Source organism: Gymnogyps californianus, chromosome 5 (genome assembly GCF_018139145.2).
Source record: "Gymnogyps californianus isolate 813 chromosome 5, ASM1813914v2, whole genome shotgun sequence".
Taxonomy (NCBI): Eukaryota; Metazoa; Chordata; class Aves; order Accipitriformes; family Cathartidae; genus Gymnogyps; species Gymnogyps californianus.
This window is the reverse complement of record NC_059475.1, coordinates 60,366,790-60,394,186: the sequence shown is the minus strand read 5'-3', so window position 1 is coordinate 60,394,186 and position 27,397 is coordinate 60,366,790. Positions and strand designations below refer to the sequence as shown.

The 27,397-nt window shown below is 38.6% G+C and overlaps 2 protein-coding genes across 8 annotated transcripts in view; one reads left to right on the top strand and one right to left on the bottom strand.

The window, feature by feature from the left end:
- Window positions 1–379: 379 nt before the first annotated feature.
- On the top strand, window positions 380–18,268 carry XRCC3 (X-ray repair cross complementing 3). 4 transcript variants are annotated; one of them, XM_050897512.1, is made up of 10 exons: window positions 380–481; window positions 970–1,073; window positions 1,820–1,902; window positions 2,267–2,404; window positions 3,269–3,481; window positions 9,954–10,108; window positions 12,433–12,645; window positions 14,936–14,982; window positions 16,093–16,219; window positions 17,799–17,908. In XM_050897512.1, the coding sequence occupies exons 3-10, from the start codon at window positions 1,848–1,850 to the stop codon at window positions 17,844–17,846; spliced, it is 996 nt and encodes a 331-aa protein (XP_050753469.1). In that variant the 5' UTR covers window positions 380–481; window positions 970–1,073; window positions 1,820–1,847; the 3' UTR covers window positions 17,847–17,908. The 4 variants fall into 4 exon arrangements, with proteins under 4 accessions (XP_050753469.1, XP_050753467.1, XP_050753471.1 ...); XM_050897510.1 differs by lacking the exon at window positions 16,093–16,219 and having other exon boundaries at window positions 17,844–18,268; XM_050897514.1 differs by lacking the exon at window positions 16,093–16,219 and having other exon boundaries at window positions 17,799–17,887.
- Window positions 18,269–21,093: 2,825 nt separating this feature from the next.
- KLC1 (kinesin light chain 1) overlaps window positions 21,094–27,397 on the bottom strand; it is a 48,547-nt gene continuing 42,243 nt past the window's right edge. For 2 of the 4 annotated variants that reach the window (XM_050898439.1, XM_050898440.1), the window contains exons 15-16: window positions 25,831–25,897; window positions 21,094–24,460 (exon numbers count right to left, since the gene is read on the bottom strand). In XM_050898439.1, the coding sequence (XP_050754396.1) occupies window positions 24,395–24,460; window positions 25,831–25,897 (133 nt within the window). In that variant the 3' untranslated portion in view covers window positions 21,094–24,394. The remainder of the gene's footprint in view (window positions 24,461–25,830; window positions 25,898–27,397) is intronic. The other 2 variants (XM_050898441.1, XM_050898442.1) reach the window with 1 other exon arrangement.

The following is a 27,397-nucleotide window of genomic DNA, read 5'->3' as shown; positions in this document are numbered from 1 at the left end:
GACGCCCAATAGAACACTGGCTCCGGACTTCCCAGCCAATCCCGTATCGCTTGGGGTTTAAGGCTGGCATGGTATTCCCTCCCCAACCACTTGGGCGCTCGAGGCGCATGCGCAACGGGAATTGCCGGCCCCGCAACCCGGAAACGAAGGGCGTGGGCGCCTCAGTCACACCCCCGTATTCCGCGTTCGAGGAAGCGTGATAGCCAATCAGCGAGCAGGGCTGCGTAGGGGGTGGGCTCAGCTGGCCGCGGCCTTGAGGAGCGGCTCTGTGGAGGGTCTGTTGCTGGTGGGGCAGCGCCCGCCCCGAGGCGCTCGTGCCACCGCCGGCAGTAGCGAATGCTCCTCTCCTCCCCCGCTCCCCGTCCGGCCCCGCGGAAGGGATCGTTACCGGAGCGAAGAGCGTCCCGCCCGCTCCTTGAGCAGTGCCCTGGCCATTGGCTATCCTGCCGGAGCGGTCGCTTTGAGGAGTTTTGATTGGCCTGTGACTAGCGACGTCGCAGGCAAGCTGCTCGCCGATTGGCCACGGCCTTTTGCGGCGGCTCTGGCGGGGGGTTCGTAACGGGGGTGAGGGCGGTGTGGCGGCTCTGCGCCCGGGCCCCCGTCCCTGGGGCGGGAGGGGGGTCGCTGAGGCGGTGTCCCTCCGGCCGTGTCCCTCCGCCGCCAGCCGCCCTCCGGGCCGCGCCGACGGCCCCCGTGAGGGCGCCGGCTGTGGCGAGGCAGCTCCTGGCAGGGCCGGGGGGCTGCGAGGCTGGTGCTGCGGCGGCGCGGGCCCGGCTGCTCTGCTCCCCCTTTGGCCGTCCCTCTCCGCGCTCCCCTCTGACGAGCGGGCAGCGGAGGGGTGTGGCCGCTCACCGTTCTCTGTGCCAGGGTGGGCTGTGGTAGACCCGGGCGGCCTCTGTCGGTGCCTTGTCCGTGGGACACGCCTGGCCTTCCGGTATTTTGCTCCTGGTGATTTTCCTCTCTTCCCAGTGCCTCAAACAGTGGCTGCAATGGAGTGGCTTCGTCTGCGTGGGGTGTACAAAGTGGTTTGGAGTCCTTCCGGTCAGAGGTCGTCATAATCATGATTAATTTCAGTAAGTTTTGACTTGTAACTCTTGTTCAGAATGTTGCTTTGAACAGGTGTTGCTTAAAAGTAACTGTTTCTTCTACATTTTTTCTGTTATCAGGATCCATGGCAACCTCTGGATTGTTCAATAAGTCATATATTCTTATATAACTCTAATGTGTCTTCATAAAGATGATCTGAATAATAGTGGCAAACCTCACAGTACTCTTCGAGGCAGCTATAGTGCTAAACTATTGTGGTTTAGATCAAAGCATTAGAAAGAGTGTTTAATGTAGTTATAAGAAACAAACTGATTTAATGTTTTAATACTAAATTTGCTTTTAGCTAATCAAAATATATTTGACTATCCAATGTATGAATAGTCCTGGATCATTCCAAATTGCACGTGCATGAGATCTTTTTTTTTCTATTTGAAAATTAAAAGCTCATGTAACGAGTGCCAGGATAGAAATGACTATCCAGCGTATTTGCGAGCTTCAATCCAGAGCAAAAGCACTATGCAGAATTACAAGCAATTAAAATTACTGGTAATTCTTAACTGTGGTATTATTAGTTGAACCCTTTAATAGCATATATGTAAATAGCCATCTGAAAAGACTTCCGCCAATGTGCTGAATCACTGTTATTTTTCTAAGATAACTGATAAATGTATTGTTAAAAAATAAGAAAGAATATTCCTACAAACTTTTCACGTTGAATGATGCTTATTTTTTTTGTTGCATGTATATCTGATAAAAGCTACTTTTGTAACAGAGAATTCACCCCAGTGCTGTATCAGGAAATGGACTGGGACCAGTTTGACTTGAACCCTAAAGTAATTGCTGCCCTTAAGAAAGGTAACTTAATTTGCCAGTGTCTCACTGATAGATCTGTCACCATAGTGTCTTCTTTTACGTAACTGTGTGTTTGTGGGTGTAAGCATATAGATGTACAGTAACATTTTTAGAACTGTAATTAAGTATTTTGTAAGCAAGTTTTTTGAGTAATCGGAAGTGATGGCTTTTCTCTGTCTTCCAATAATAATTTTCCAAACAATTTTATAGCATGTGTTGATACATTGAAAGTAAATGTTGCCTGCCTAGCTTACAAGAATGCAGTGTAGATAAACTTCAAGTAAATGATCAGTAGAAAGTGGGAAAACTTTTGTGCATAAGACTGTAATCCAGCCAAAAGTATTTATAAAAATTCTTCTAATTTCAGCTGACATAAAATCAGTAAAAGAGGTTTTAAATCTTTCTGGAGCAGACTTGCAAAGACTGATGAAACTATCCAGTGCAGATATACAGTGCTTACAGAAAACAGTCTCTCTCACGCTGAGGAAGAATAGTATGCTTACAGGTAATGTAGTCAGTACAAAAAAAGTGTTCTGTTTAAATCTTAAAATACTGTCACTGGGAGAAAATGAGGTTTCGGCTCCTCATTGACACAGTAATGTGATTCTGAAAATGAAAAGGCAAGTGTTTTTGTTATGCTGTAGTGAATTATTTAACTATACTAAGGACAGCTCCTCTGAGACCTTGAAGGTAGATGGAATGGATGGGTGTCATTCTTCAGGAGCAAGCCTGCCTGAAACAGGACAAAATGATTCTCCAGTCTGGCAAATTTGATTAGAGGAAAAAAAGATTCCCTCTCCCTTTTGGACTAAGACTAGTTGAAAAACTTATATGATATATTATAAACTATATAAACTGATTTGATACGAACACCTCATCCAAACCAAGCAGGACCTAATAGCTCCTCCTGTACAAACACTTCATGGCAGCTCTGTACTTCGAATTTATTCTCTTGTGATTTGCATATATCTTGGCCTTGGCCAGACGCCTGGTACACTGTTTCATAGTCTGCTATAGCTTTCCATTTCCATAATTGCTGTGCTTGAACCTTGCTGGCAATATTTTCCCAGAGTGTAGCTTTCCATAGAGACTCCTTAGAGGCAGAGAAAGGAAAAAAAGTTTGAGAGGAGGAAAGGGCTCAGTGTAAACTATCAATTTTTGAACAGGCATTCGGTTAGTAGGCCCTGTGGGGAAAGGGAGGTGGGGAAGACCAGGCTGAATTAGAAAAATTTCCCATCAATAAAGAAAGCATCCTTTGTAGATATAAACCTGGTATACAGCCTCTGTTTTGTATCATTGTGTGTTAGAAAGATACTCAATGAAACTCTTTTTTTTTTTTTATCATTAAAAAAAATCCAAAACCCTGCAGCACTTCAGCTCTACCAAGATAAAGATCATCTCACCTCCCAACACCAGAAGCTAAGCCTAGGATGTTCAGTACTAGATACCTTGTTAAAAGGTGGCATTCCTTTAGTGGGAATCACAGAACTTGCCGGGGAAAGTTCTGCTGGGAAGACTCAGATAAGTTTACAACTGTGCCTTTGTGTGCAATATCCTTACAAATATGGTGGATTAGAGTCTGGTAAGTACTGAAATGTAAATATTGATTAATTTGCCATTTGGAGGAATATACTGTCTTTAAGAACATCATCAGTGCATTGAAGTAGATGCACATCTTCAGTGCCTGTCTTTCCCTTCTGCAATAGCGTTATTAGTAAGCTAGTTAGTTAGTAATGTATCTTTATAGAGAGGAAAAGCATGCTGTGGACATGCCCTGCATCACAACATAATTTAATACAACATTACTATTGACTGTTGTTTACCTGCCTGCCACTGCGGGTTAAACTGGACACATGCAAAAAATATATGAAAAGCATTGCTGTCATCAGTACTTACTGACTCCTCCACAGCAAAACAACTTGTCAGATAATTTTCCACAAACATCTTGGGTATATGGTATATATTCCTTAGTTGGGGGTTTCAAATTTCAAAGAATATTTAGTTTGATAACATTAAATTGATTTACAGAGGAAAATTGATGGAAATCTAACTGAGGAAAGCTAACATTGTTTTGTAGCTGCGATTTTCCTGGATTTGCCAGAGTAAGTAGGTTTATTCTTTGATTAGAGTATGTTTTTTTTAACCATCTATCACATTAATCTAACTCCTAATATTTAGGGGGTTTTAAGTATTATATGCTGTCTTAGAAAGGGCGGAAACTTGTGTCACTTCTGAGAATTCAGTGTCCTGGTAGTCTGCTTCACGTGTGTTTTGGCTGTGATCTTGCTCTTCCTTCCATGCAGCACTGGGTTTAATTTGGCAGCTCAGTGGTTTGTTGTGGGGAAACTTAATTATTTCTTGTACTATATCCACCCATGTGGAAAAATCATGGAATGTCCAGATGAAGATCTTGCTTAAAGGGCAGTAATTAGCCTGTGGCTTACATAACTTTGCTTTAAGTTATGTCATTAATCAGAGCAGAAGCAAATATATTTTGTTCGATTTCTTCGTGTGTTGCTGCTAACTGCTGCAGATAGTTTGAATGCAAATACATTTTTATTCATGCGCCAGCATTTCTCCCTATTCATGTTGAAAGAAAGGAGCAAACCAGAACGGACTACAGAAGAAGGTGCCCAATATCCTAATGGCACTCTGTCTCTTGTGCCAGACTACAGTCTTCCTTGTAGGGCTACAAAATGGCAAGTCTTTTCATTATTTGTGTTTGAAGATGGTTCTTGTTTCTTATGCACCTCATGCTTGGTGCCATTACGATTGCTTTGTCGTGTCTGTGTTCCCCATCTACCCTCTCCTAAGTGTTTCACAGAAGATAGGATAGAATGGCCATCGTGTTAATGCTCCTGTGAGAGAACCAGAGTGTTTCGGAAGAGCTGAGAGGACAGAACTTTTGAGGATCTTGAAGGTATAGAAGGCGGAAGTATCCTGCTGCAAGAGCTGGAGAGCTAAGGGAGTGGTGGAATCCTACTTCTTGCAGTTTTTAACTCTCAGTGTGGTATCTTGCCATATGTTAGACTACATACAATCATAGCAGCAGATATTGTTTGCATAGCACTTAGAAAATGAAACTTGATTTCTCTGTAGCCTATAAATAAGGGTTGTGTTGAGTCTCTTATGAGAAATACAGGAATTAAAAGCTTATGTTAAGTAGGAGGAGTTTTATTCTTTAGGGAACTTGAGAACAACAATGCTTAGTAACTACCCCAGAAGTCTAGCACTACCAATAGAAGATTAATCTCAGTGCTAAAACTTTGCTAATGATTTAAAATTATGGTGGGTTGGGTTTGGTTTTTTAGTGCTAGAAACTTCCCTTCTCTTAGGTGGTGATGTTGAAATGCATTTCTTTAGACAGTATAGATTTATTGTGTATTTACTTCATTTGACTTAGTGCTAATCTTGTTTGCGAGTCTCAATGCTAGGAGGTTGGCAGCAAACAAAGAAAATAGGACATCCTTTGCCTCCAGGTTATCTTTCTGCCATTCTAAGAATGTCAGTTATGGTCAATCGCATGTTGGCTGAATTTATTTCATATGCCCATATTCATAAGTAATACATGAATATAATGTGACAAACTCATATCCATATTAGAATTCTGAATTAGAAAAAAATGTTTGCTGCTGATTCTTGGTAACAAGCTGGTTTGGTGCATGACAGATTATGTTCGTAGGACTTGAAATTTGTCTCTCTCTGAGGGTGGGGTTTTTTAGTGTTTTTTGGTTTTGTTCATTTGTTTTTGGGGTGGTTTTTGGTCAACAACCAGCATAGCACTTTTATCAGCCTACATAACAGTAAAGCACTGGGATTTGATGAAATAGCTGATTTCTGTTCGGTTTTTGTGGACCTGTGAGGAAAGATGCTTATATGATCGCTGAGGATGACAGACTTCTTAAGAGTGTCTCTCAGCTTCTGTCTCAAAAGTGATAACTACCCTGACTCTTGACTCGTCGTCAGTGTTGACAGCCTCCTAATAAACTGCAAATAGCACGATGCCAGAGGCTTTTCTGTTGGTGTTGTACTAGTGTCCTCTTTTTATTTAAGTTATGACAATTCACTTATCTTTAAAGATATGTAAATATTAAGTACTTTTGCCTCATAATTAGGCATTGGTCTTTAATAATGAGTTTAGTTATTTGTCAATCTCTTCTAGCCCTTGTAACTTTGCTATGAAGCACCTCCTGTATTTTTAATGCACGGGTGTGTATTCTCCTTAATCAAATGTTTCATTGTGGTTCAAACTGAAGAGCACAACCAAAAGCTGAAAAGGCTTGATGAAGGTCTAGTAGGAGAGAGTGCTATTCTCCTTGTACTGTGAAACTCAAATTTTAAGCTAAGGCAAAGCTCATCTGATATATTTTACATGGCTTAACTCTCTTAACGTTCAAGATGAAAATTACATAGTTGTTTTGTGAAATGAGCAGCACTTAAAGAAAAGAAAATAAGGTTGTCCCACTGTATATTTTGGAGAAATCACCAACAGACCAATTATGTACTCAGAGTACAACATCCGCTGTAGTAGATTTAACTGGTGTCAAGGAACCGTTACAGCAGAGTAGAAGATTGGCAGGTGACTGAATGCTGGTATTTAAAAAACTAAACTGAGGCAGGAAATAGTCTATGAAGTAGAACTGTTCTTAAGAAGGAATTAATCTTCTTGATCTTTTGTTTTACAAGTGTTTCACTAAAAAAAATTAACCTGAATAAATGTGTTCACTTGAACTTTAAAAGTGCTGTCATGATTTTACGAAGAGGATAGTGTGTATCTATTGATCAGGAATTTTAAATCGAGGTTGCTGGACCAGTGGAGCAGAGAGGACCAGATTTTTGCTTCTCCAGCTGTTCTTTTTTGCCTACAGGTATTACAGCTGTAGGATTACCTTGTTTGCCTCAATTTACTTGTTCATCAGATATAAATGTGAAACTGGGCCACAGTTGCGTACGTGTTTGTAATACAGTAAGATTGCTTGATCATTTTATACTCTTCTGCTTTTGCCTTGTGTTTGTTCCTATCACTGTTCTTATTACTCTACTGAAATTATCTGCAAAGATGATCTTTAGGAGAATTTTACGTTTCTTTTTCTCCAGATAAGCTAATTTTGGAAAAAAACCGTATTTTTTCAGCAAGTTTCTGAGGTTTTCTGTTTTGAAATGTCCTGAATGTTGCAATAACTCTGGATCAAAATACAATTATCTAATCAATGGAGCACCAATCTATAAATGCAAATCTGCATTTTAAAAAAATAACAACCGTGAAGTCTCAAGTAACAGACATTCCATCCTTTTTAAGTAAACCAAGGAGAGGACAAGGGACATACTGCTTAAGGCAGGCCTGATTTTTAGAAAGCAGATGATTTCTCTGTAAACCAGTGTTCATGGTAAAGAACTCCCTGTCTTTCAGAATTAGGCAATGTTGTGCAAAAGGCAATCAGCTGTGAATAAGAGTGGTAATTGAGAAGTCCAGAATGTTTTACTTTAGGAACTGTTAAGTTACTATGCTAACACATGTTAGCATAGCTTTTGTTAGTATGAAATTCAGAAACCACATGGGCTTAAGGAAGCTGCATATCACGGTGGGTTTTCTGTATTTCTTTGTTTACTTGGTTTTGCATTTGCACCATAATGATTTTCAGTTTTATGGTGTGTTGCAAGACATAATTGGCTTACTGAGTGCGTATTGGTGATAGACATACATAATGTCAAATTTGTGATTAGAAATTTTTCTTGACTTACTGGCTTTTTAGAAATTGTGAAACTGAAAATCTGATTAGGAATGCATGAACTGCCCTTAGTAAAGATACTCGTCTGCCTATTTGATACTCAGCTGTCACTGTGAAGTTGGAGAGTGATATGAAAACTAGTCCAATTAGGAGAAATTAACCTAGGGAAATAGTCAAGAAAGTTAAGGTTCATCTAATTAACTGTTTTATAATTGACTATTTAAAAAGCCTTAAGCAGTTAAGTGATACAATTAATAGTTTACTGTGTTTTCCTCCCCTGAGCTTCATACAAGTTCAGATAGTATTCAACAAGCTGCTGATGTCACTGTAAACTTAGTGGATTCAAGTAACTGTGGCCTCATTTTCTCTTTTTTTATTTTCCTTCTTTGCTGATGGAAATTTGTGTATGTGCTCATTTGTGTCTACAGGTATTGCGTGTGACTTCAGTTGTTGTAACTACTGAAGACAGCATTTATGCCCACAGTTTAAAATTCAGAATTCCATCCACTCTAATGCTAGGAAAAAAGTGGGAAAAGTACAGAAAATATTCATGGTTCAACTTCTTTGTTTTTTTTAATATGTTGTAGTTCAGGAATCGTGATCAGATCATGACTGCTCTGATCACTAATGCTTTATTGTAGTCCTTATTCACTGTTAAATGTTGTAAACTGCGAACAACCCTCAGTTCCCTCTGACATAAGTATATACGTAATGAAATCGGGGAATTAAGAATGGAACCTGAATATTCTAGTGATAAACGCTATTGGCTGCCGGGGCCAAGGAAAGTGAAAAGGAGCTGAAGTATAATTTGAACCTGTTATTAGGTAGGATGGAAATAGAAATTGTGGAAACATTTCAGTACCTCCTTTGGAAGGCGTGGATGATGATGAAGTATTTTTCCATATGTTAATAACTGAGGAAGGTCTTTAATTCTCACCTGTCAAAGACAATTTTTTAAATTCGTGGGCATGGGTAAATTCTTTTGCTTTACCTCATAGCTTTCTGAGTATTTAAAAATAAGACTGTGTCTTGGAAAAATTTTATTTTTTTTTTTTAAATGCTTCACATGTGAAGTAGCGTGATTTATGTAAGAATTCACGGTGGGGTTTGGGACAGTTAGGCTGAAGATGCAAGTTTAGTCCTAAAGAATACTAGGTTTAGGCTCATCTTTGTCTTATATAGAAGATTCTTAGAATTCAATACCCTGTGTTATACAGGTGTCCATCAGCAAAATATTTTTATTGATGAAGTAACCATTAATTTTTACTTGATCCAGTCCTGAGATCTTTCAGTTTCTGCTATTGGATATAGTTTCATATTTTTTTCAGTGGAATATATAGAGGATTTCAAAGTTGCATCTGGAAATGGGACTTGCTGCTCCCTGGAGAGCCAGCGTAGGGAGGGACCATTGGGGTGGAAATGTTCAGGAAGTCTCATATTGCCAGGCACATCAGCTGCCAAGCTGTGTTAGCAGCTTCAGCCACTTTAGTGAGTGGACTTAATCCTTAGATGTAACCCTGTAAGTATTAGCTGATAATTCTGACTAGTTCTCCAATAACAGTATCAATTTTTTATGAAGAAAATATTGCACGTATTTCTGTTTTCTTTCCCCAACATCTTTGATGTGTATGGCTAACTTTCTCTGCAATAATGCATATTTGTTAACCAGAAGCCACAGTAAAAATATATAGACATCACTCTCAGTAATGTGATTGAAGTATAATGCTTTTTATCTAATCTGCCATTTCCAAGAGTTAATTGGACTGAGATTGGATGAGTGATCCTCTTTAAAGTGGCTTACAAATTGTGGCAATAAGTATCCCTCCGTATGTAAATTTAAAAACAAGAAACTTGAAAACAGTGAGTGAAATTAATCAAAATAGTAGTTGTACTGATTTGGGCTGGGATAGTTAATTTTCTTCATAGTATAGTGCTGTGTCTTGGATTTCTGACCAAAACAGGCAAACTGTGCAGTATCGGTCTATTTGTCGGTTGGATAAATTATGATACTCCTCATCACCCAAGTTAGGTGGTCAGGTGTTCTGCAGCAGTGCAAAATGAGTGTCACCTAGTGGAGAGTACAAAAATCCAACTGTGTCAGCAGGCACCAAAAAAAGGACCTGGCAACTACAGGAAAGTCATAAGAGTGGTTTTTTTTGTTGTCCATCATTGATTCAATATGGCTGCAGAAAAAGTAACATGAATTTCCAGGTACATATGTCTAGCTTTTGAGTGCAGAATGTATTATTTTATTTTTGTGCTGTTAAGAAAACTGCGTGTGTACGAGCCCTGTTCTAATAATAGAGGTGGTTTCCTTGACTATAGGAGCTGTCTACATTTGTACAGAAGATGTATTCCCAAGTAAACGTTTGCAACAACTCATAGATCAACAACATAAGCTGCGTGCAGATGTTCCAGCTGAAATCGTACAGAAGATCAAATTTGGAAACAGTATTTTTGTTGAGCATGCAGCAGACCTAGTAAGTAGTAGCACAAATTAAGAATGCGTAATTATAACACTATAATGCAGTAACTACAGGGGTTTTTTGATATAGGAGACCTTTCAAAAGGCTGATAGTGAACTAAGATCTGTAATGACGACTCCTTAATCTCTGCAATTTGCTGTTAGAGAACTGTCTATTACAGCGTTTTATTATGAAAGATTAAAAGATAAATATTAGTATTTTTTAGAATGAATCATGTAATGGATTTTTGTAAGTCATTATGTTTATTAAAATGTAGTAGACTTATTGCTACTAGCTTTACTGCAGCTCCTAGGCAGATCCATTGAGTTTGGAGACAGGATATAAATATATATGCAAAAGGTAGTGTGTATCCTGACTAACTTGCAATATAACACCAGAGTTGTTAAACTGCAAATTAAGCAGGTGGGAGGAAAGGATACAAAAAATGGTGCCTGGAATAGGTAATGGCACAGCATAACCACAGCAGTGCAGCTGTCTCGCCCCTCTGCCTGTAAGATATCACAGTAGACCTGGACGGGAAAAGATAGAAACTTCAGTACTGTATTCTTGCCTTGTAAACCCACATTTTTGTGCTTTTTCTTAAGTAGCCATGAACCTGCTCTTTATTGATAGAGAAAACAGAACTTCTGACATTCTAAGATTTGAAAGTAGCACTGGTTAAATCATTCCAATTGTTGGGGTTTTTTAATCACAGTTTGCAAGTATAAGAAGATCTTGTACATTAGTATGCTTGCCACTTATTCACTGTGTGGTCCAGGCAGCAGCTGAGCTCCCTTTTCCATGTTCCTTTCATTGGAAATATTAAAGTTCTAATTGTAGTTTCTGGAAGCTACAGAGTATGTTATTGTAAAACGGAGAGAATCACCCTATAGTAGTAGGTACATCTCTCTAAAATACCCTTAAAAGTAAAACACTACACTCACTGTTAAGTCGAGCAACTGCACAATAGATTATTACAATTTATATATTGCTATGTGTAGATTCAGTTTGTGTGTGTGTGTATCCATATACATAGAATGCATTGCTAAATAGAGATAGGCAGATTATAGCAACTGAAGTAGAAACCCAAATCACGATTATGTTCTGTATTTTCTTTCACATCAAAATTTTTTTACTTGCTTCATTCTGAAGAATCCAGTTGTTTGTGTATTCACTTGAAAAGAATGAGTCTCATATGAACAGAAGGACCACATAGAAAGACTAAAGTGTTTGAAGTGCAACTTAGTTTCCCGTAGATATACCAGTAAGTGAAACAACAACAAAAAAAAATCAGTTTTCCAGAATGGAAAGCAGTCATATGTTCTTCAGAGTCATTTTTTCCCCTCAGTTTAAAAAAAAAAAAAAAAAGCCTTTGATTTTATAACATTATTTATTTTGTAAAAAGCAGCTCATTTAGTAGAATAGACCTTACTGTAATTTAGACTTGAGAATTACAATTTAGTTTTAAAAGCTGTGGAACGCTGGAGGATATTATATGTAATTTTGGATGCACGTAAGCTCTTAGCTGTGAACCTCTATTTAGATGTAAAGAGTGGCACCAATCAGAAGAACTGTGACTCTCACATTATTGCTTTTTTTGCCAACGTTGAAATTTCTGATGGCCAGAAGCTGAGATGATCACTGTGAGCTTGTTCTCCTTTCTACTCAGCTGCTGTAGACCACACTGTTAAAGAGAAGATACTGGGCCACAAGGACCTTTCATCTGGCTACTGTGATTATTCTTATCTGTTAGAAGTTGCACCCTACAAAATACTTGTTAGTTAAACTTCCTGCAATTGAAATGTTTGGCGACGTCAAAATATTCAGTTAGTAAAACTTTTAATAGGGAGGATATAAGTTGCAGCTACTCATGTTTATAAGACTCTTGATCACTATGGATTTGATGTAGCAACTATGTATTTTACTGTTAATATGTCATTAGTGGAACAGCAGCATAGTCTCTAACTTCTGTTTTGAATATTTAATGCTAGTCTCGAGTCCTCAGTGTTTCAGTGAGAACCACTCCTGCAAAATAGGAATGGCTTAGGATTGTAGTATTGCATTCTTGAGATTTTGAAATGTTGGTACCTAATTGATTTAAGTCAGAGCTGCAGATAACTGTGCGTTGCAGTTTGGTCTCTTTATTTTTTCTTAACGTAAAACCACAAGACATTTGTGAAAAATGGTTACTAGTGAGACTTAAAGATCCGCAAACTCACTTTATGATTAGAAACTCCATCAGCTTGTGTTTCAGTGATGGTATCTGTAGTTACTATCTTGATTTTACAAATAGAGTTATTTGAACTGTTTTAATGCTGGCTGTTTGTATTTTATGGTAGGATACCTTTCACAACTGCATTACTAAAAGGATTTCCCTACTGCTCACAAGAGGCATGGTGCGGTTGGTGGTCATAGACTCTATTGCTGCTTTGTTTCGATGCGAATTTGGAGTTTCAGATTCTGTTATGAAGGCTCGGTATTTGCAGACATTTGGAGCACAGCTTCACAGTTTAAGCACTAGATTCAGGACTCCAATAATGTGCATTAATCAGGTATGACATCAAAATTGCTTCTCATTTTATAGGGACCGTTTAATAAATTATTGGGGCAGGGGGTGGTGGAAATTGTATGCAGATTTCTTGGTGTTGTATTTAACGCTGTCAACTGAGTATTAATGACTGATGGAAACTGAAGCTTCCTTAAACTGATGTACTTTAAACTAGTAAATTTTAACTTCTCAAAGTTTAAGAATCTCACTTAAGCTTTTATAGGCTGTTAATGTTCTCAAAGATTGTCCATTAAAGCTAATGAAAATAGATATGTATAGCAACTGCACAAACCATCAAACTAAAATAACTGAGTTCTTTCTTAACGCTAGCTTCAAATGCTATCGCCAGCAGGATTGCTCTGGGGATTCTGCATGCACGGTTAGATTCCACATATACAGGAGACAGTGAAACACCAGGGACTTTGCTGCATTTTTGTGTAGCTCAGCATTCTCATGTAACTGCTGAGATTACTAAAGCATTAGAATGCATGCAAGCTGACTTGAGCTGAATCAGAAAAAGGCCACAATGATACTAGGCAAAAAGAATATTCTTTTGAGAAAACTAGATAAGACACTACTTCTATCCTATAGAAGCAGCATGCCACTGCTCTTAGTCTAATTGCAAATTGAAGGAGCGTATGAATGCTGGAGATGAAGCATTCACACTTGGAATGCGGCCTTAGAAAGGGGTGAGGAAGTGTGCAGGCAGGCCACTGTTGGGAAACTTCATTTCCAGAAGGCCTTTCCATCAACTGAATAAGTACTCAGCCCTGAGGTTTCCTTCTTACAGCAGAAGAAAAGATGTAGGGAGAAGAGTTGAACTTGAGAAGTCACAAACAAGAAGAATTTTGTATCGGGAAGAAAGAGGTTCTAGAAACATCAAGTCAACTGTTATTTGTTTTATTTGTTTCTGTTCCCTAGGAGGAGTTCTGGAACTACAGAATGGGCAGTGTGTAAAACCTTACATTTACTACCAAAGCTGAAGGGAGTGTATTGGAATTCATACATAGCAGTAATTTGAACAGCTTTCAGGCATGCACAGTGTTTTTATTTTCAGTAAGATACCCATTAAGATTCAGTAGGATTTAAATTTCAGCCTTGAGTTACTCCTGATTTTTTTAACCAACATTTTCTTACATCATCTTTCGTAGGGTCAGCTGGCTTTTAAGGAAAACTGAGATTTCCTGTAACTGCTTTCTGAATTTTGGTATTAGTAGAGACAGTTTGTTCTCCTTGGGAAGCATGGTTTGGATTTTGCTCTTTGTTAAGCAAAGGTTTGTGTGTTTCAGCATTTATGCTATGAAGCCAACCAATGGAGTCAAGTTCCTTGGCTAGCTTCTGGGATACTCTTGAGTATGGGCATTTGGAAAAGGCTGTCTGCCTTTTTCCTGGGGGTTTTGAGGACCCATCAAGCAGGCAAAAGAAGATCTGATTTAAGGGTGAGACAAGTCGAGATGTAACCAGTCTCTACCTTGGAACGGTTCAGCATGAGAGGGAAAAGGGTGATTTAAGAGAGCTTCTTGGATCTGCCTTCCCATGATGGGAGTTTTACGTTGGTGCTGGCTCACAATAGATGAGGTCATTGCCTGACGGTGAATGACAACAGTCTGACCATTTGCTAACAAAGGGTCCTTCAAGACTGTGTTCTAATGGAAGGTGACTCATTCCATCAAGTCTGTAGTTACAGAAATAAACTGACTATAATAGCATTGAGGAAGATTATGGCTGTAAAGTAATCCATTCTGTACCTTGTATTTCGAGAAGTACCTATAACTTGATTTGCTGTACTTTTTGTGAAGAACTTGTGTGGAAGAATCATGACAGCAGAAGACAACAGAGGGAGTCAAGAGATGTGGATTTTTCTAGGTTGTAGTCAAAGGCAAACTGCTCCATTAAGCAGGCCTTCAAAGGTAGTGAAGCCATTGAGAACAGGACACCTTTTGGAGATTTGGGCTTCAGTACCTTTTTTCTACAGATACAGCATCGGAACAGTTTTGTGCGTGGTTTTTTGTTTGCCTCTTTCTTCTTTTTTTTTTTTTTTTTTTAACAAATTAAGCATCTAGTAGTTAAATTCATATCAGCTGTAGCTAGCTAAATAGTTGTAGCACTGTAAACTAAGATAATACTTCACAACTCCCTTTTAGTTTGCCTTGAAAGAATAAGGGTTTTCTAACTTGGCTTAATATGTGATCCAATAACTTGGATTTTCTTGGCTTCGTTCCCTTCCCTGCCCTTCTGCTTGCTAAAAACAAATGCAGAACTACAGGTCAACTTCAAATGTTTTTCTGCTTTAGGTGACCGATGCAGTGAGCGAGTCGGAAGCTGCTCAGTGCGGTTGTAGGTAAGTCATCCGCAACAGAAATGTAACAATGATGTCATACACAGCAGCATTTAACCACCGTATTTTTTATAACTCCAATATAAACTACCAGAGCATGTTAAGAGCAGTAGTGCATTTGCCCAACAAAGCTGTGTTTGCTGGAGCTCAGCAATAACTAATGGGCTATAATATACACTTACGTGGTAATCCCTAATCAGAAAGCTAGGGGGAAAAATTCCCTGGAGTTAATGACTGGGGTACTTGCTTACACAAGAGTTTTTTTCCATCTCTTCTTGTTTCTGATATAACTGAGTGCATTTTCTGTCTGCTTAAAAAAAATATAGCAACCAAACCTTATTGGTTCGTTTTGTTAGTTGCTTAAGGAAAAAAAACCAGTATCTTTTGACACCAAGATATTAACAGGATTCAAACATACGTATTTGTTGTTTGAATCCTAACTATAATCTTGATTTACTAGATGATAACTAACTTGCAAAAACACATTTACGTAGCACCTAGCTTATGTCCTCCAGATTCAGAAACTGACACAGAACAAGGATAAGGTTCAATTTTTATTCCCCCCCCCCCCCCCCCCCCCCCCCCCCCCCCCCCCCCCCCCGGTTATCTTGTAATTCTTTTACTGGAGAGGTGGTGCTTTTTCCAGGAAAAAAAACTGTTTTAAACTTTGGGTTGAAAGTAATATGTATGCAGTATTATATCTACCCAACATTTCTAAATATACCTTCAAATGGAATCCAGGGCCAACAGTTACACACTTCAAATACTTAAAGTTGAACCATTTTTCTGTTGCTATTTTCCTATCACAAGAGGGGACGCATCAAGACAGAGGCAGATATTCACCATGGCTGTAGTTGGAAGAATGGCTGAATTATTCTGTATAGAAGCACTTCTCTTGCAGTTGTTACCTTGCTGTAGAGAGAACCTAGCGTATAGTTTTGTGAGTATACCCTGTAATCTCTGTATTCGAAGACCCATAGTTTTAAATATAGTAAACAACAATAAATATAGAAACAGTAGATCATTTCTTCCAGTGTAGTTTTGTTACAACAGAAGTGAAGATATTCCATATTAAATTAATACATGCAGAAATCTGTAATGCTTTCTTTATAGTGTAGTGGATAACAGAGTCTCTCCAGCACTTGGAATAACCTGGGCAAATCAACTGCTAATGAGACTGATGGTCAGCCGAATATCACAACCTGAACAACCTGGAGTTGCGTCACACCACACTGGAAGTGTGAGGACTTTAAGAGTAGTTTTTGCTCCTCATCTCCCTCCATCCTCTTGCTACTATACAGTAAAACTGGAAGGTGTAAAAGGAATAAAATAAATCCTTTGCATAGTAAAGCATCCTGCTCCAAAAAAGTATCAAAACTACTTTGCTTCAGGAAGAATTACTAGTAAAATGAAAGAATTACTAGTAAAATGAAATTCCTCCTAGATGAGAGAAAAGGCTGCTGAAATACATAAACAGTGATACAACTACATTAAGCCTTGTCTATGTTGTGAAAGAAGATCTTTTTATACTTGGATATATATGTTCATCAGCTTTTCCTTGTGAGAGAAGTATTCTGAAGGAGAGTAATGCTGCGGGCAGGTGGAGGCTGCACAATGAAGTGTGATGTGGCAATCCCCATGTTAGGGGAGACCTGATTTCTAATTTTGTTTTAACAGCATGCTAATCTAGAAACAGCATTTACTGCAATTGTGTACCTGCTCTGTTTCCAGATCCAAAGGGACTCAAATTCAACCAGTTAATATTGCCTGCTGATGCTTCTAGGCCTCATGCTGCCATTAAGTATAGCCATTCGTCTATCTGTAGGGCCTCAGAAATAATATAAAGCAGCTATCCTGTTTTAAAACCACTTGTTTTATTAATATTAGGATTAAAAAAAAATACCAGAAAGATACTTGATTTTAACATCTTACTGTAAGAGTTTAAATTATACTGCTTTTGTACTATATGGGCATATCTAGCTTCACAGAACTTCTACAGATTTTTTGGAAATGGTTCCTTCCCCTCATAGCAAAAGCATCTTTAGCCTCTTCCATTTAAAAAATAACAAACCACACCCCCCCCATCCCCTTGGTCTGTTTGCCCATGGCAGAAGCTGTGTAACCAGGTAGCTTTCAGAGCAAGGGCTCTGTTACTGTTCTTCCTGATACTCTGCACGGCTCTGTTTTGTTGGATCCGGATAGCATTCTCAATCAGCTTCTGGATTGCTACCTCTAGTATCTTCTGTCCTTACTGCTAGGCTCTTAGCTAAATTGTGCTTCTGAAGGGCACCTTTAGCCATTTTCATCCATCCATGGAGCTATTACTTTTCTCAGTTTTTTTGTTGTTAGAGCTTTACATGTTTTTCTTTCCATCTTTGCACTATCATCACATCTTTTTCTGTTGTCCTCAGACTACTGCTACAACATCTACTTCTTAGTAATTTTTTTTTGCTGCATTCATTGTGAAAGCAAGCTAGATGAAGTTACTCATGCACATTTTCCAAAGGCCTTAGACCTTATTTATTTGGCCTATGTTATATGGGTGCCTGCTTGTATCAGTGTCTGATGCGAGTGAGCATCACATACTTGTTAAGCTTTCAGATTTCTACCTGCTACCTGCTTCCCCAGGTTGCCCAAACAAAAAGTCTACCAGAGTCTTAGGTTTTTGTGTAGTTACATTGCTCGGTTCTGTCCTTTGGCAAATGAGAACCTTTTGTTCTCTGTAGTCTAAACAATCAAATCTGAAATACAAGTTCAGAGGAATGACTATCACTTGGTAGAAGGCAAGTCCAGATATACATTCCTTTTGTGTTCTTCAGGTACACTGTATTAGTGAAATAGCTGCCTCCTCTACCTTTCCCCAGTAATACTCTTCAAGGATACAGCAGCCATCGTTTCTTGTGGAAGCGTGCAGCTGGGAAGCAGAAAGGAAAAGTTTTGGCTAGCTGTATGCTGGGTCAGCTGGAACTTTCTGGCAGAAGACTTCTCAGAGGACAACCGAGTATGACCCAAGAGACCCAGGAAGACAGGGACTGCGTGACTGCCTCGGGGAGGTTCTTGAGGGCAACAGGCGCAGTCACAGCTTGAAGCTGAAGGAAGGAAACTGAGCAAGCGGAAAGAAGGATGAGTTGCTTTCAGTGCCTCTCAGAGCCCTTCAGTCATCTAAGGGGACCTTGTGCAAATAGCGTAACAAATTGTCTCTAAATCTCTTTTCTAAAATGTCTTAATTCTCTGTACTTGAAAATGACCATGCTTTCTGGTGTTTTTTAATAAAATCCAACCATGAAGCTTAGAAGTGTTTGTGTACTCAATCTAAGGAAAAAGCGCTACAGCTCAGAGGCATGGCCACCTCAGTCTTCAAATCCTTATGTTCCATGCCTCCTTCCTAACAATCTTAATGAAGATAAACTAATGCAGCATAGGTAACACTCAAGTTATTCTCTTCCAGTCCTGGCCTGTGTATCTGGGACAGGAACTTCAGCCAGTATATTGCTCATCCTATTGTCCTGATTTGATTAAAAAAAAAAAAGCCAGAGAGGGCTGTAGCTGATTAACAGGAGTCAGTCAACCCCTACCCGGACATTCATTTACAAAAGAGCCTCATCAAAGCCCAGGCTCCAATCCCAGGAGCTTGCCTCACTGGGAACCATGTTCAGAACAGTCTGACACGCAGCTTCAGGCTCAGTTCTAGAGTATTTTGCTAGCTCTTTTTGCAACCTGACTGCTTGCAGGAATGACACATAACTGTTAAAGTCACAGATGGGTCTGTAACCAAAGTCCCAGTTTACCTGGTGCAAAACACTTTTACCAACAAATTTAAGTAGCGTCTTACCTGAGCAAGTCTTCCTGTCATTGCCCATGTTGGTTTTTATTTAACTCTCCAGCTGGAGGCTTAAATCTGAGTCAGAACATGTGACAGTATGTTTCCTAGCTCATCATCACACAAACTCTGAACCTCTAAAATCCAACTGACCCCAAGCTTACAGTCCACAGTCAATCACTTGCAGCAGTTGAATGTTCATCTGCAGTTTCTACCCCTTCAGTCACATCCACAGTCAGAAATCTAGAGTGTTGTTCATCTGACGTTAGTACAGCTTTGGGGGTGCAAACCCTCATGAAGACTGAACAAAGCATCTGCCCTCTTTGAAGCCTTGTGTCAAAAGTGTTGAAACATGCTTACGTTTTAATAAATGCAATTTAAGAACCTTCCCTTTATACAGCTTTATTCATCTTTGGATTTCACAACTGAGATTTGTTTCTATACAGGAAAAAATTGAAGTAATTTTTACAAGGAAGATTTACATTCTAGAATGTTTAAGTATATCATCTTTATCCTGTAAGACTACATTTAAATATTTTTCTACACTTTGAAAAGAAACGTTAAATCACACTTGAGAAACTTTTAAACAGTTTCAAATTAATCTACAGATCTGTGATGTATTTAAAGAGGCCTTTTTTCAGCAGAAAGATCATATAGGGTTCTGGAAACACTGCTTTGGAAAAGTACAACCAGATTCATTTGCGCTTGGTAAAAATAAAGAATTTACAGAGCTGACCTATTAACAAAACAGATGTAGTAGAACACACTAAACAAACAATCTCATTATAAGTTTCTTGAAGTCACAAAGAATTACTACTATTTGTTACAAATAACATTTGTGGAAGTTTATTTTCAACAAAGTTTTATGGGGTAAGACAAAACAGGTGAACTCTGAATGGGATTTCAACCATAGCTGTGACAAGCAGTAACTACACATGGAGATCAAAACACAGCATCTTAAAGCCAATCTTGGGAGGTTTATTTTTTTTTTTTTTTAATCAAACATGAAATCCACATATCAGGGCCGGGGGGGAGGGGAAGTTCTCCTCAAGGAGGATACATGGACATTACAAATGGGTTTCTGGTTTTGCTGGTTTTGCTGTTGTTAGGTATTGGTTTTGTTTTTTAAACCAGGTCCTAGAAAACAGAAGAGACCATTCCTGATTGCATAGAACTTGTCTGGCTTAATTACACTGTAACCTACCACCACTACTGCATAATGCTTCTACTACATAATCTAAAACTAACGACTCAATAACCTTCCATGCTTGAACTGGGACTTGAGTATAAATATAGGGAGCCTAAGGATTGATCTGGTTTTAAAAACTCCTTCACTGTGCTTGTTCCAGGCTGTATACGATTTTTAGTCTCTCTCACTCGTGTGTGCCAGCACAACCGTTAGAGCAGCTTCGAGCTTTTTGATGTAGCTGGAGCATTAAATGAACTTCCAACTACGGTTCTCCAAATATTTCTAATTTAAAAGCAGCCATAACTAAAGATCAGTTTTGCAGCCTCACTATGAGCATAAGCATCTTCTCAACAGCTCAGGTCCTTTGACCTCTATCAGATGGTGGCACTGCATTTTGCTTCTTGCTTTGTTTCAGGCTTTTTTTTAAAAAACCTTGACTATTGACCTTGACTATTCAGTGTACTGAGACTACTGTGAATGGTTTGGGGGGAAAAAAAATAATGAAATGTAGATGTTCAAGATTTCCCTCAATTCTAAACTATTTAAAAAAGAAAAGCCAATGTTTATACCAATACTTCTGTAAGTCTGTGACAATGTAAAGTTGCTACAATGAAACCGTAAACTTCACAGCATTGCATCTTTTAACATTTATTCTCTCAGTACAGGCTAACGTTACCAAAAATGCAATTCTCTTAGCAGCTTTCAGGCAAAATACATGACCTGCATAACAAAAACTAAAAACTTGAACGCATCAAGTATTGTAAACACACTTTCAACGAAGCACTGCACACCCCTTTTACTATATATTTACAACGGAACCACACTGTTTTCAAAATCACTGGATTCAAACGGTACAATTTAAGCACAAACACTTCTCAAGCTTAAAACCATTTTAATTTACTACCGTTCAGGGGGGCTGGGGGGGGTGTTTGTTTTAAGAAAAGGTACAAACTCTAGATAACATGTCCAATTGTTTTTCCGTTAAGTGCTATGTTCTATCAGTGCAGTACTGCAAGCACAAACATCACAGCAATAGTTCAGTTATTCCTCTAAAAGAGGAACAGATCATGAAACAGTTACATTTTACAATAATGTTTCATAAGATCTAAACTCAAGACCAAATATTGCCAATATTCCTAAGGACCAGCACACAACCAGACTGACAGAAGGGCAACAGGCACCTTTCTATCAGTAACAATTCCATGCGTGATTCATCCTACACACGACCCTCGCTGACTGCATACCCCAGAAGAACTAGCCACTGTTCATAGGAGAATCTAGACGAACTGGCCTAACCCGGAGTCCTCACGATGTTTTTAATGAAGTTCACCCTTACAATTCTGGGCAAGGACAAACTTGCTACAATAAAACCACAACAGCACTACCACAGCTGCATTTTTCCTAACAAGATGCCTGTCAATTTTGAAGGTCTTTTCTAGTTTTCTGTTTCATCAGAGCTGTTGATTTGGTTTGGTACTGAAGACATCCAAGAATTATACAACTGGGTATTCTGCTTTTATACTTTATGCAGACTGTTAGCTACAACTGGAACAGAGGAAATTCAGAAAAAAATCTTACATAAAAGCAAACTGAGAAGCCCACCTGAAATTTCAATGTATACAAACCATATCCTGACAGTAATTCATTCGTGAGTCAAACACAAGGAATGTTGACCTAAACTTTGTTTTTGTACTTTACAAGTTCTTCTCAAACTGCAAACAGCTCATTGGCTTGTAACTGGAAGGACTTGGCTGTCATTCTTGGGGATTTACGCATTAGAGAAGTCTAGAAATTTGTTTCTTCTCTGAAAAAAAATTTAACCTTTTAAGTGTAAGAATTGTTTAATAAGCAGTAGCTCAACAACTTAATCTTCCAACACACTTTAAAATACTATATAAAGGTTTAAAACATTTAAAAGCACAGTACTAGTAATGCCACCAACAGTAAGACCCTGAACAAGAAAGTTCCCTCACTATCACCATCAATATACCACGGTCTTGCATTTTAAAAACTTAATGTACATTGTAATCTGGCATGGTTAAATATTTTATTGCTATTTACACGAGTTTGGTTGGTTTTTTTTTTTTGAGAGGTTGCAAAAATAATTTTCCTTCAAAAGTTGAAAGATGAATGTAGAAAACACACTCTTCAATTTCTTTTAAGGAATTCCTTATTACCAAAGTCAGTTCTGTGTCCACACAGTTTTGTGGGTTTTTTTTGGAAGCCGGACTTCTGTAACGGTCTCCGAGTGAAACACTCAACTCCACAGAACTGTGTGTTACGAGGCCCGCTGAGCCACTCCTACAGCAGTAGCACCGTGCTGGTGTGAACCGGGTTGACTGCAAGGGGTGTCTGCAGTGCCAGTTGCTCACGGGTACGGCCAGAGGGACCGCTGACACCATTGCAGGCTGCTCGGGGAAGCGCCAGCTGCGGCAGGGTTCTCCTGCCGTCTCCTCGGCCCGCCTGTCGGTTGGGCTCGGGTACCCACCCAGCTTGGCAACCGCCTGTACAGCTCCTTGTGCAAAGCTAGCTCGGTCTGGCTTTGTGCAGAGAACTGGATTAACCAATGGGTGCATATAACATGTTTTGCTTTAGGGGGAAAAAAAGTATATATATTATGGGTTTTTTTTAATATAAAAAGCTCTTAATAAAAAGATTAAAACTCAAGAGTCTACATTATATGAGTATACATTGTTAAGATAACTGAGCAACAATCTGTTCTTGCTCGAGTTCATTAATGAATTGCACTACTCTGTGCTAAAACTTCTACATATTAGCAGCATCGTATCTCACCATTTCTAAACTGTCTTTATAGCAGGTATACCATACGCAGCTTTCTTTGAAGAGATGCTAATAAGGTACCTCCTGGTAAACATAGTCAAGTGCATTACATATACAACTTTTTGCATCAGGTATTGTAACACAACTTAAAACCAGATGCAAAGCCAGTCAAATACTTCTACAAAGTACTAATTCTAATGACTCTTCACAGCCTGTTCAAATACTAAAACATGTCCCTATGTTTTACCTCCTTCAGTTGGCGCTAACCTTGAATATTCCAGCTTTTCCCAAAGTTAATTTCGTTTGGCATTTTCCAACTCACAGCTATGACCACAAATACATCTGTACACACGCTGGTGGTTTTTTTTTACTTTCTCATCCAACTTCACATGAGTAAGAATTTTTACAAAAGATGAACAAAATTACAAGCTTTACAGAAAAGCAAGAGGAAATACTAGTCTATAAAATACTTAAAACATACATACTTAGTTCCAGCAGCAGTCCTGTATACAGACAGCATATATATTAACCGTAAGTAGATTTAACATGGATGCGTGGTCAAACGAGTTGCTTGCCACTTATGGCCATCTCGTGCTTCCACTGGGGCCCTTCGGATTCGAGTGGTCCTTTGCACAGCAGCTACTCCACAGTGTAACAGCCTAGCGTGCAGTTGCCCGCTGCTGCTGTCATCAGCTATTATGGAGAACGGCAGGATTTGGGATCGGCATAAGGAAGTGTTGGAGCACTTTCAGCATACAGAGAATGGGATTGTGAATTCCAGTGGACAAGCAAGAAAGTCAACCTGAGGCTTGATGTCTCCCTAAGAGCAACAGCAGCTGCTCTGGGACAGTCGCAGTCCAAAACTTCAGTATTCTTCAACCATACAAGGTAAAGGTCAAAACATTTTCCATTTCTCCTGATCAACATCAACTGTCCTGTCTCCATCGACTATTGTGCCCTAAGACTTACATCAACAAGTATCAAAGTTATGGTCACAGGTATTGCTACTCACGCTATCTATCGGTAACGTAACCCCAACCATTTCTTCTCTAAAATTTAATAGCTCAATCTAGTGGTTAAGTAAGCTGTGTCCAAGTGCTGTTTTGCCAGCTAAGGGTTCTAACATTACAATAATCAGTGGTGCAAAGGAAAGCCCCACCAATACAGTATGCTCAATTCGAGTTTATACAGTAATGCGCATAAACTTATCCTTTTCTCATTCCAGCACTGTATATATTTACTGCCACACACTTAATTTTATCTGCATTTTCAAACATCTTCGCATTTTGGTATGCTTTAAATATGTTCATATTTTTACTTTTTTTTTTTGGCTGCTGTAATATTCAGATCTATTAAAGAACTCAAAGTAGCATGAATGGGAGCAGTGCAATGAGCAATATATATCTATATAGTTTTCCTGTAGAAGAAAATACCCACTAATGCTGTGTTTAAAATCATCCCTATTTAGAAAAGTAAAAACAGCAGTCCATTGGAAAAAAAAAAAAACAAACCCAAAAATCTACAAACTAGGTGTTCCTATACATAAAGATGAGGAACCAAAGCTTTGAAGGTCTCAGTGCTTCTTTATTCACAAAGGAATATTAGCTAGCTTCTGTCCAAGAATCTCAATGCGCCAAATCAGTATGACTGACACTCAGAGCTCTCGAGTCTGTCAGACAATTATTTCGTTCCTGTGTGAAGGGGAAAAAAAACAAACAAACAAACAAATTAAGCAGACATCCAGATAATTCAAGCAAATAAACAAAATTACTAGCTTTAACAAACAGGAACAAACAAATACGAGGAACTATGGAGAACTGGCCTTCTTCATGTTGGCTAGGGGGACTTTTTTCCCCCAACTTTCAACTAGCAATACTGAAAAGATCTACTGATATGTATACGCACCCTTTACAACCCTGACCCAAGTCTTACCAGAAATGCAAGAGCCCATCTATGGGAATTGCCATGAGTGTCTATAGCGGGTGAACTAGAAAAGTTCGCAAGAAGTGAGAACTGATTTTAATATCACAGTGTATACACAAAAAATAAATTACTCTTCTGGAAGTCACATCAATTATATACTAAGGATCCAGTTTAGGAGCACAGCATTTTGAAACCTTGGTGCTGTTGCTGCAAAGAATTATGCTTCACCCTGGATTTTTTTTTTTTTTTCTGAACTTCACTCTAAGCAAAGTTTTGCATACATTTCACACCACAGAAAACTGCAGTACATTTATTAGAGATAATATAGTTAAGACACCTTTGTTCCACTCAACAGTAAAACGAGAGCCATACAGTTTGGGCTTTCTTGCTACTGTAGGACAAATAGCGATGAAGATCCTCACATACAGTTTTGTTAGTACAGAAGCAATTTTATCTTCCAAAAATTAGTTGCAGTTACTGTGTTAGTAAAATGCACAACAGTGTTTAGAACGTAGAACATTGCTAGCTTATTTGACAATAGAAGAAACGGTGACTTACTAGGGAAAAACAGGAAACGGGCAGTAGCAATCGGGCACACCATATACAGTTAGGCAAAATAAGGCGGCTTTATATTAGCAGAAGCATAACATGGATCAGACAAACTTTTAGAGACTGCTCCTGTACAACCTCAGAAACAACTGAAGTCACATTTAAGGGAATCTGAAAACCTACAGCAATTAAGATGACTGGGCCGTTTGCAATAAAGGGGCTGAACTAGAAAATACTTAGTAACTGGGCTTTAAGAGTTCTTGTGTTTTTAAGTAGCATTTACAAAAACGTAAGATTCCAGAAGTTTCATATCCACTGTAATAGTTAGAAGGTCCAAAGCCAGAGACTGCTGGATATCATAAAAGCCAATGCTCTTTACTGGTCGGACTTAAGCGCTTGCTTAAAATTAAGCATAATTCACAAAAGAGTTACGGAACGATGCCTTAAGCATACGCTTTAAACGTCTTACTGAAGTAGGATCTTACCAATCACTAGGAGTTTGTCGTTTTATTATTATTTATCATACTCTTTTTATCTCAAACCCTACTAATGGTATCTATTTTTGTAAGAGTATTGTAGGGCTTCTTACTTGAAAATGATCTTCAGTAGCCTTGCCACCCATGTTAAGAACATTCAGAGAACTGGCACGCTTCATGCTGCAACCAGGACAGTGAACATGCAAGGATAAACCAATCAGAATAGCTGAAAACTAACAGCTCTAAAAAACACAAGTATAACAACGAGCAATGCACAGTTAAGGGAGTTTGAACAATGCCCCAAAACTGATCTGAGGGATACCCTTTAAGATAACTACATAACTTAGAGTATGTTTATATTCGGTTCTAAATTACATATAAAACCAAAAAAATTACAAGCTCCTCAGAGCGTAAACATTTCAGGCAATTGATTTAATTTCAACTCAAAATAAAATCTCAATTTTTAAAGCGTATCAAATTCATACCAAATTAATACACTGACTTTGCATTGATTTTTAATTAACTAATTCTCAGTTTCAATTTTATGCAGCTTCTTACAAAAGCATCAGAACATTTACACAGTTTCAGAAAAAAATGTGAAACATCAATAAGTTTGTCACGTAGGCAGCATTTAACTTGGAAAAGCTACAACAAACATTAGTTTAGTACTTTCTGCCTCATCTAGGTAAGTCTTCAGAATCAATTTCAAAAAGCATTTTAAAATCTTTTATTTTAAACATTTCAAAGGGAAGGGAAATGAGATGGTTGCTGCTATTAACTCTGGTTACGCTTTTGGCTTTACAACGCTCTGAGCCGTGGTAACAACCACCCTAGAATACTGTATTGAAAGCAACAGATGAGGAAAAAAAATTAATCACCTACACAGGAGCTACTGACAGTCAAAGTATCACTGCATTAACTGTAATATCTACTGCTGTTTGAGATGAGAATGAATAATTTACCCACATTTCTCAAACACATACAAAATTTAACAAAAATATTTTAAAGTGCGTGTAATGAAACTCAAGATTAGCCTTAAGATTCCTATCATCATGGTGACTACAACAGGAATGTCTGATGTCCTTTATCCCGAAGCGTCTGTACATTACTCAGAATGTACTACGTTTGCTTTCAGTTTTCACTAGCTCTTTAACTATTTCAGAACTACTAAATGAGGGCTTTGAATACGTATTTGATGAACTATTCACAAGACAATGAGGCCCTAATCCTGCAGTGCTACCTACAGCTTGAGACAACTGGCCGATGCAAAGTTTCCAATGCCTTCCAATAACATGGAAAGGTTTATCCATACAGATCACGTTAGATATTCACCAGTTTTTCTTTCTACTGAAGCAAAGACTACTAACAGTCAAAGTCAAGCACGAGTTTTAAATGCTTTCATAAAGCAAAGGCTTAGCAGAATAATGAACGAAAACACTAACAAGCACAGGTAACAGCTGCCACATAACATAGGCTCACTGTTTTCTCCTAGCATTAAATCTGAATGTTTCAAAAGCTAGAATGCACACAATTTAAAATATTTGACATGAGTGTTAGCAACAACAAAGCAAGGACTCATGCATGGTATACACCTCATTTATTCAATGAAACATGTACAACAGAGGTTATATATGGAAGTCAAAGTAAGTTAATCTGTAGAACACAAACAAAACATTACAT

What these genes read in the sequence shown, in the direction of transcription:
- XRCC3 (XM_050897510.1), top strand. Translation starts at nt 1,848, where the DNA reads ATGGACTGGGACCAGTTTGACTTGAACCCTAAAGTAATTGCTGCCCTT. An exon ending in GAAGAATAGTATGCTTACAG is followed by an intron (nt 2,405 to 3,268) that starts GTAATGTAGTCA and finishes AAAACCCTGCAG; the next exon opens with CACTTCAGCTCTACCAAGAT. An exon ending in GCTGCTCAGTGCGGTTGTAG is followed by an intron (nt 14,983 to 17,843) that starts GTAAGTCATCCG and finishes ACCTTTCCCCAG; the next exon opens with TAATACTCTTCAAGGATACA.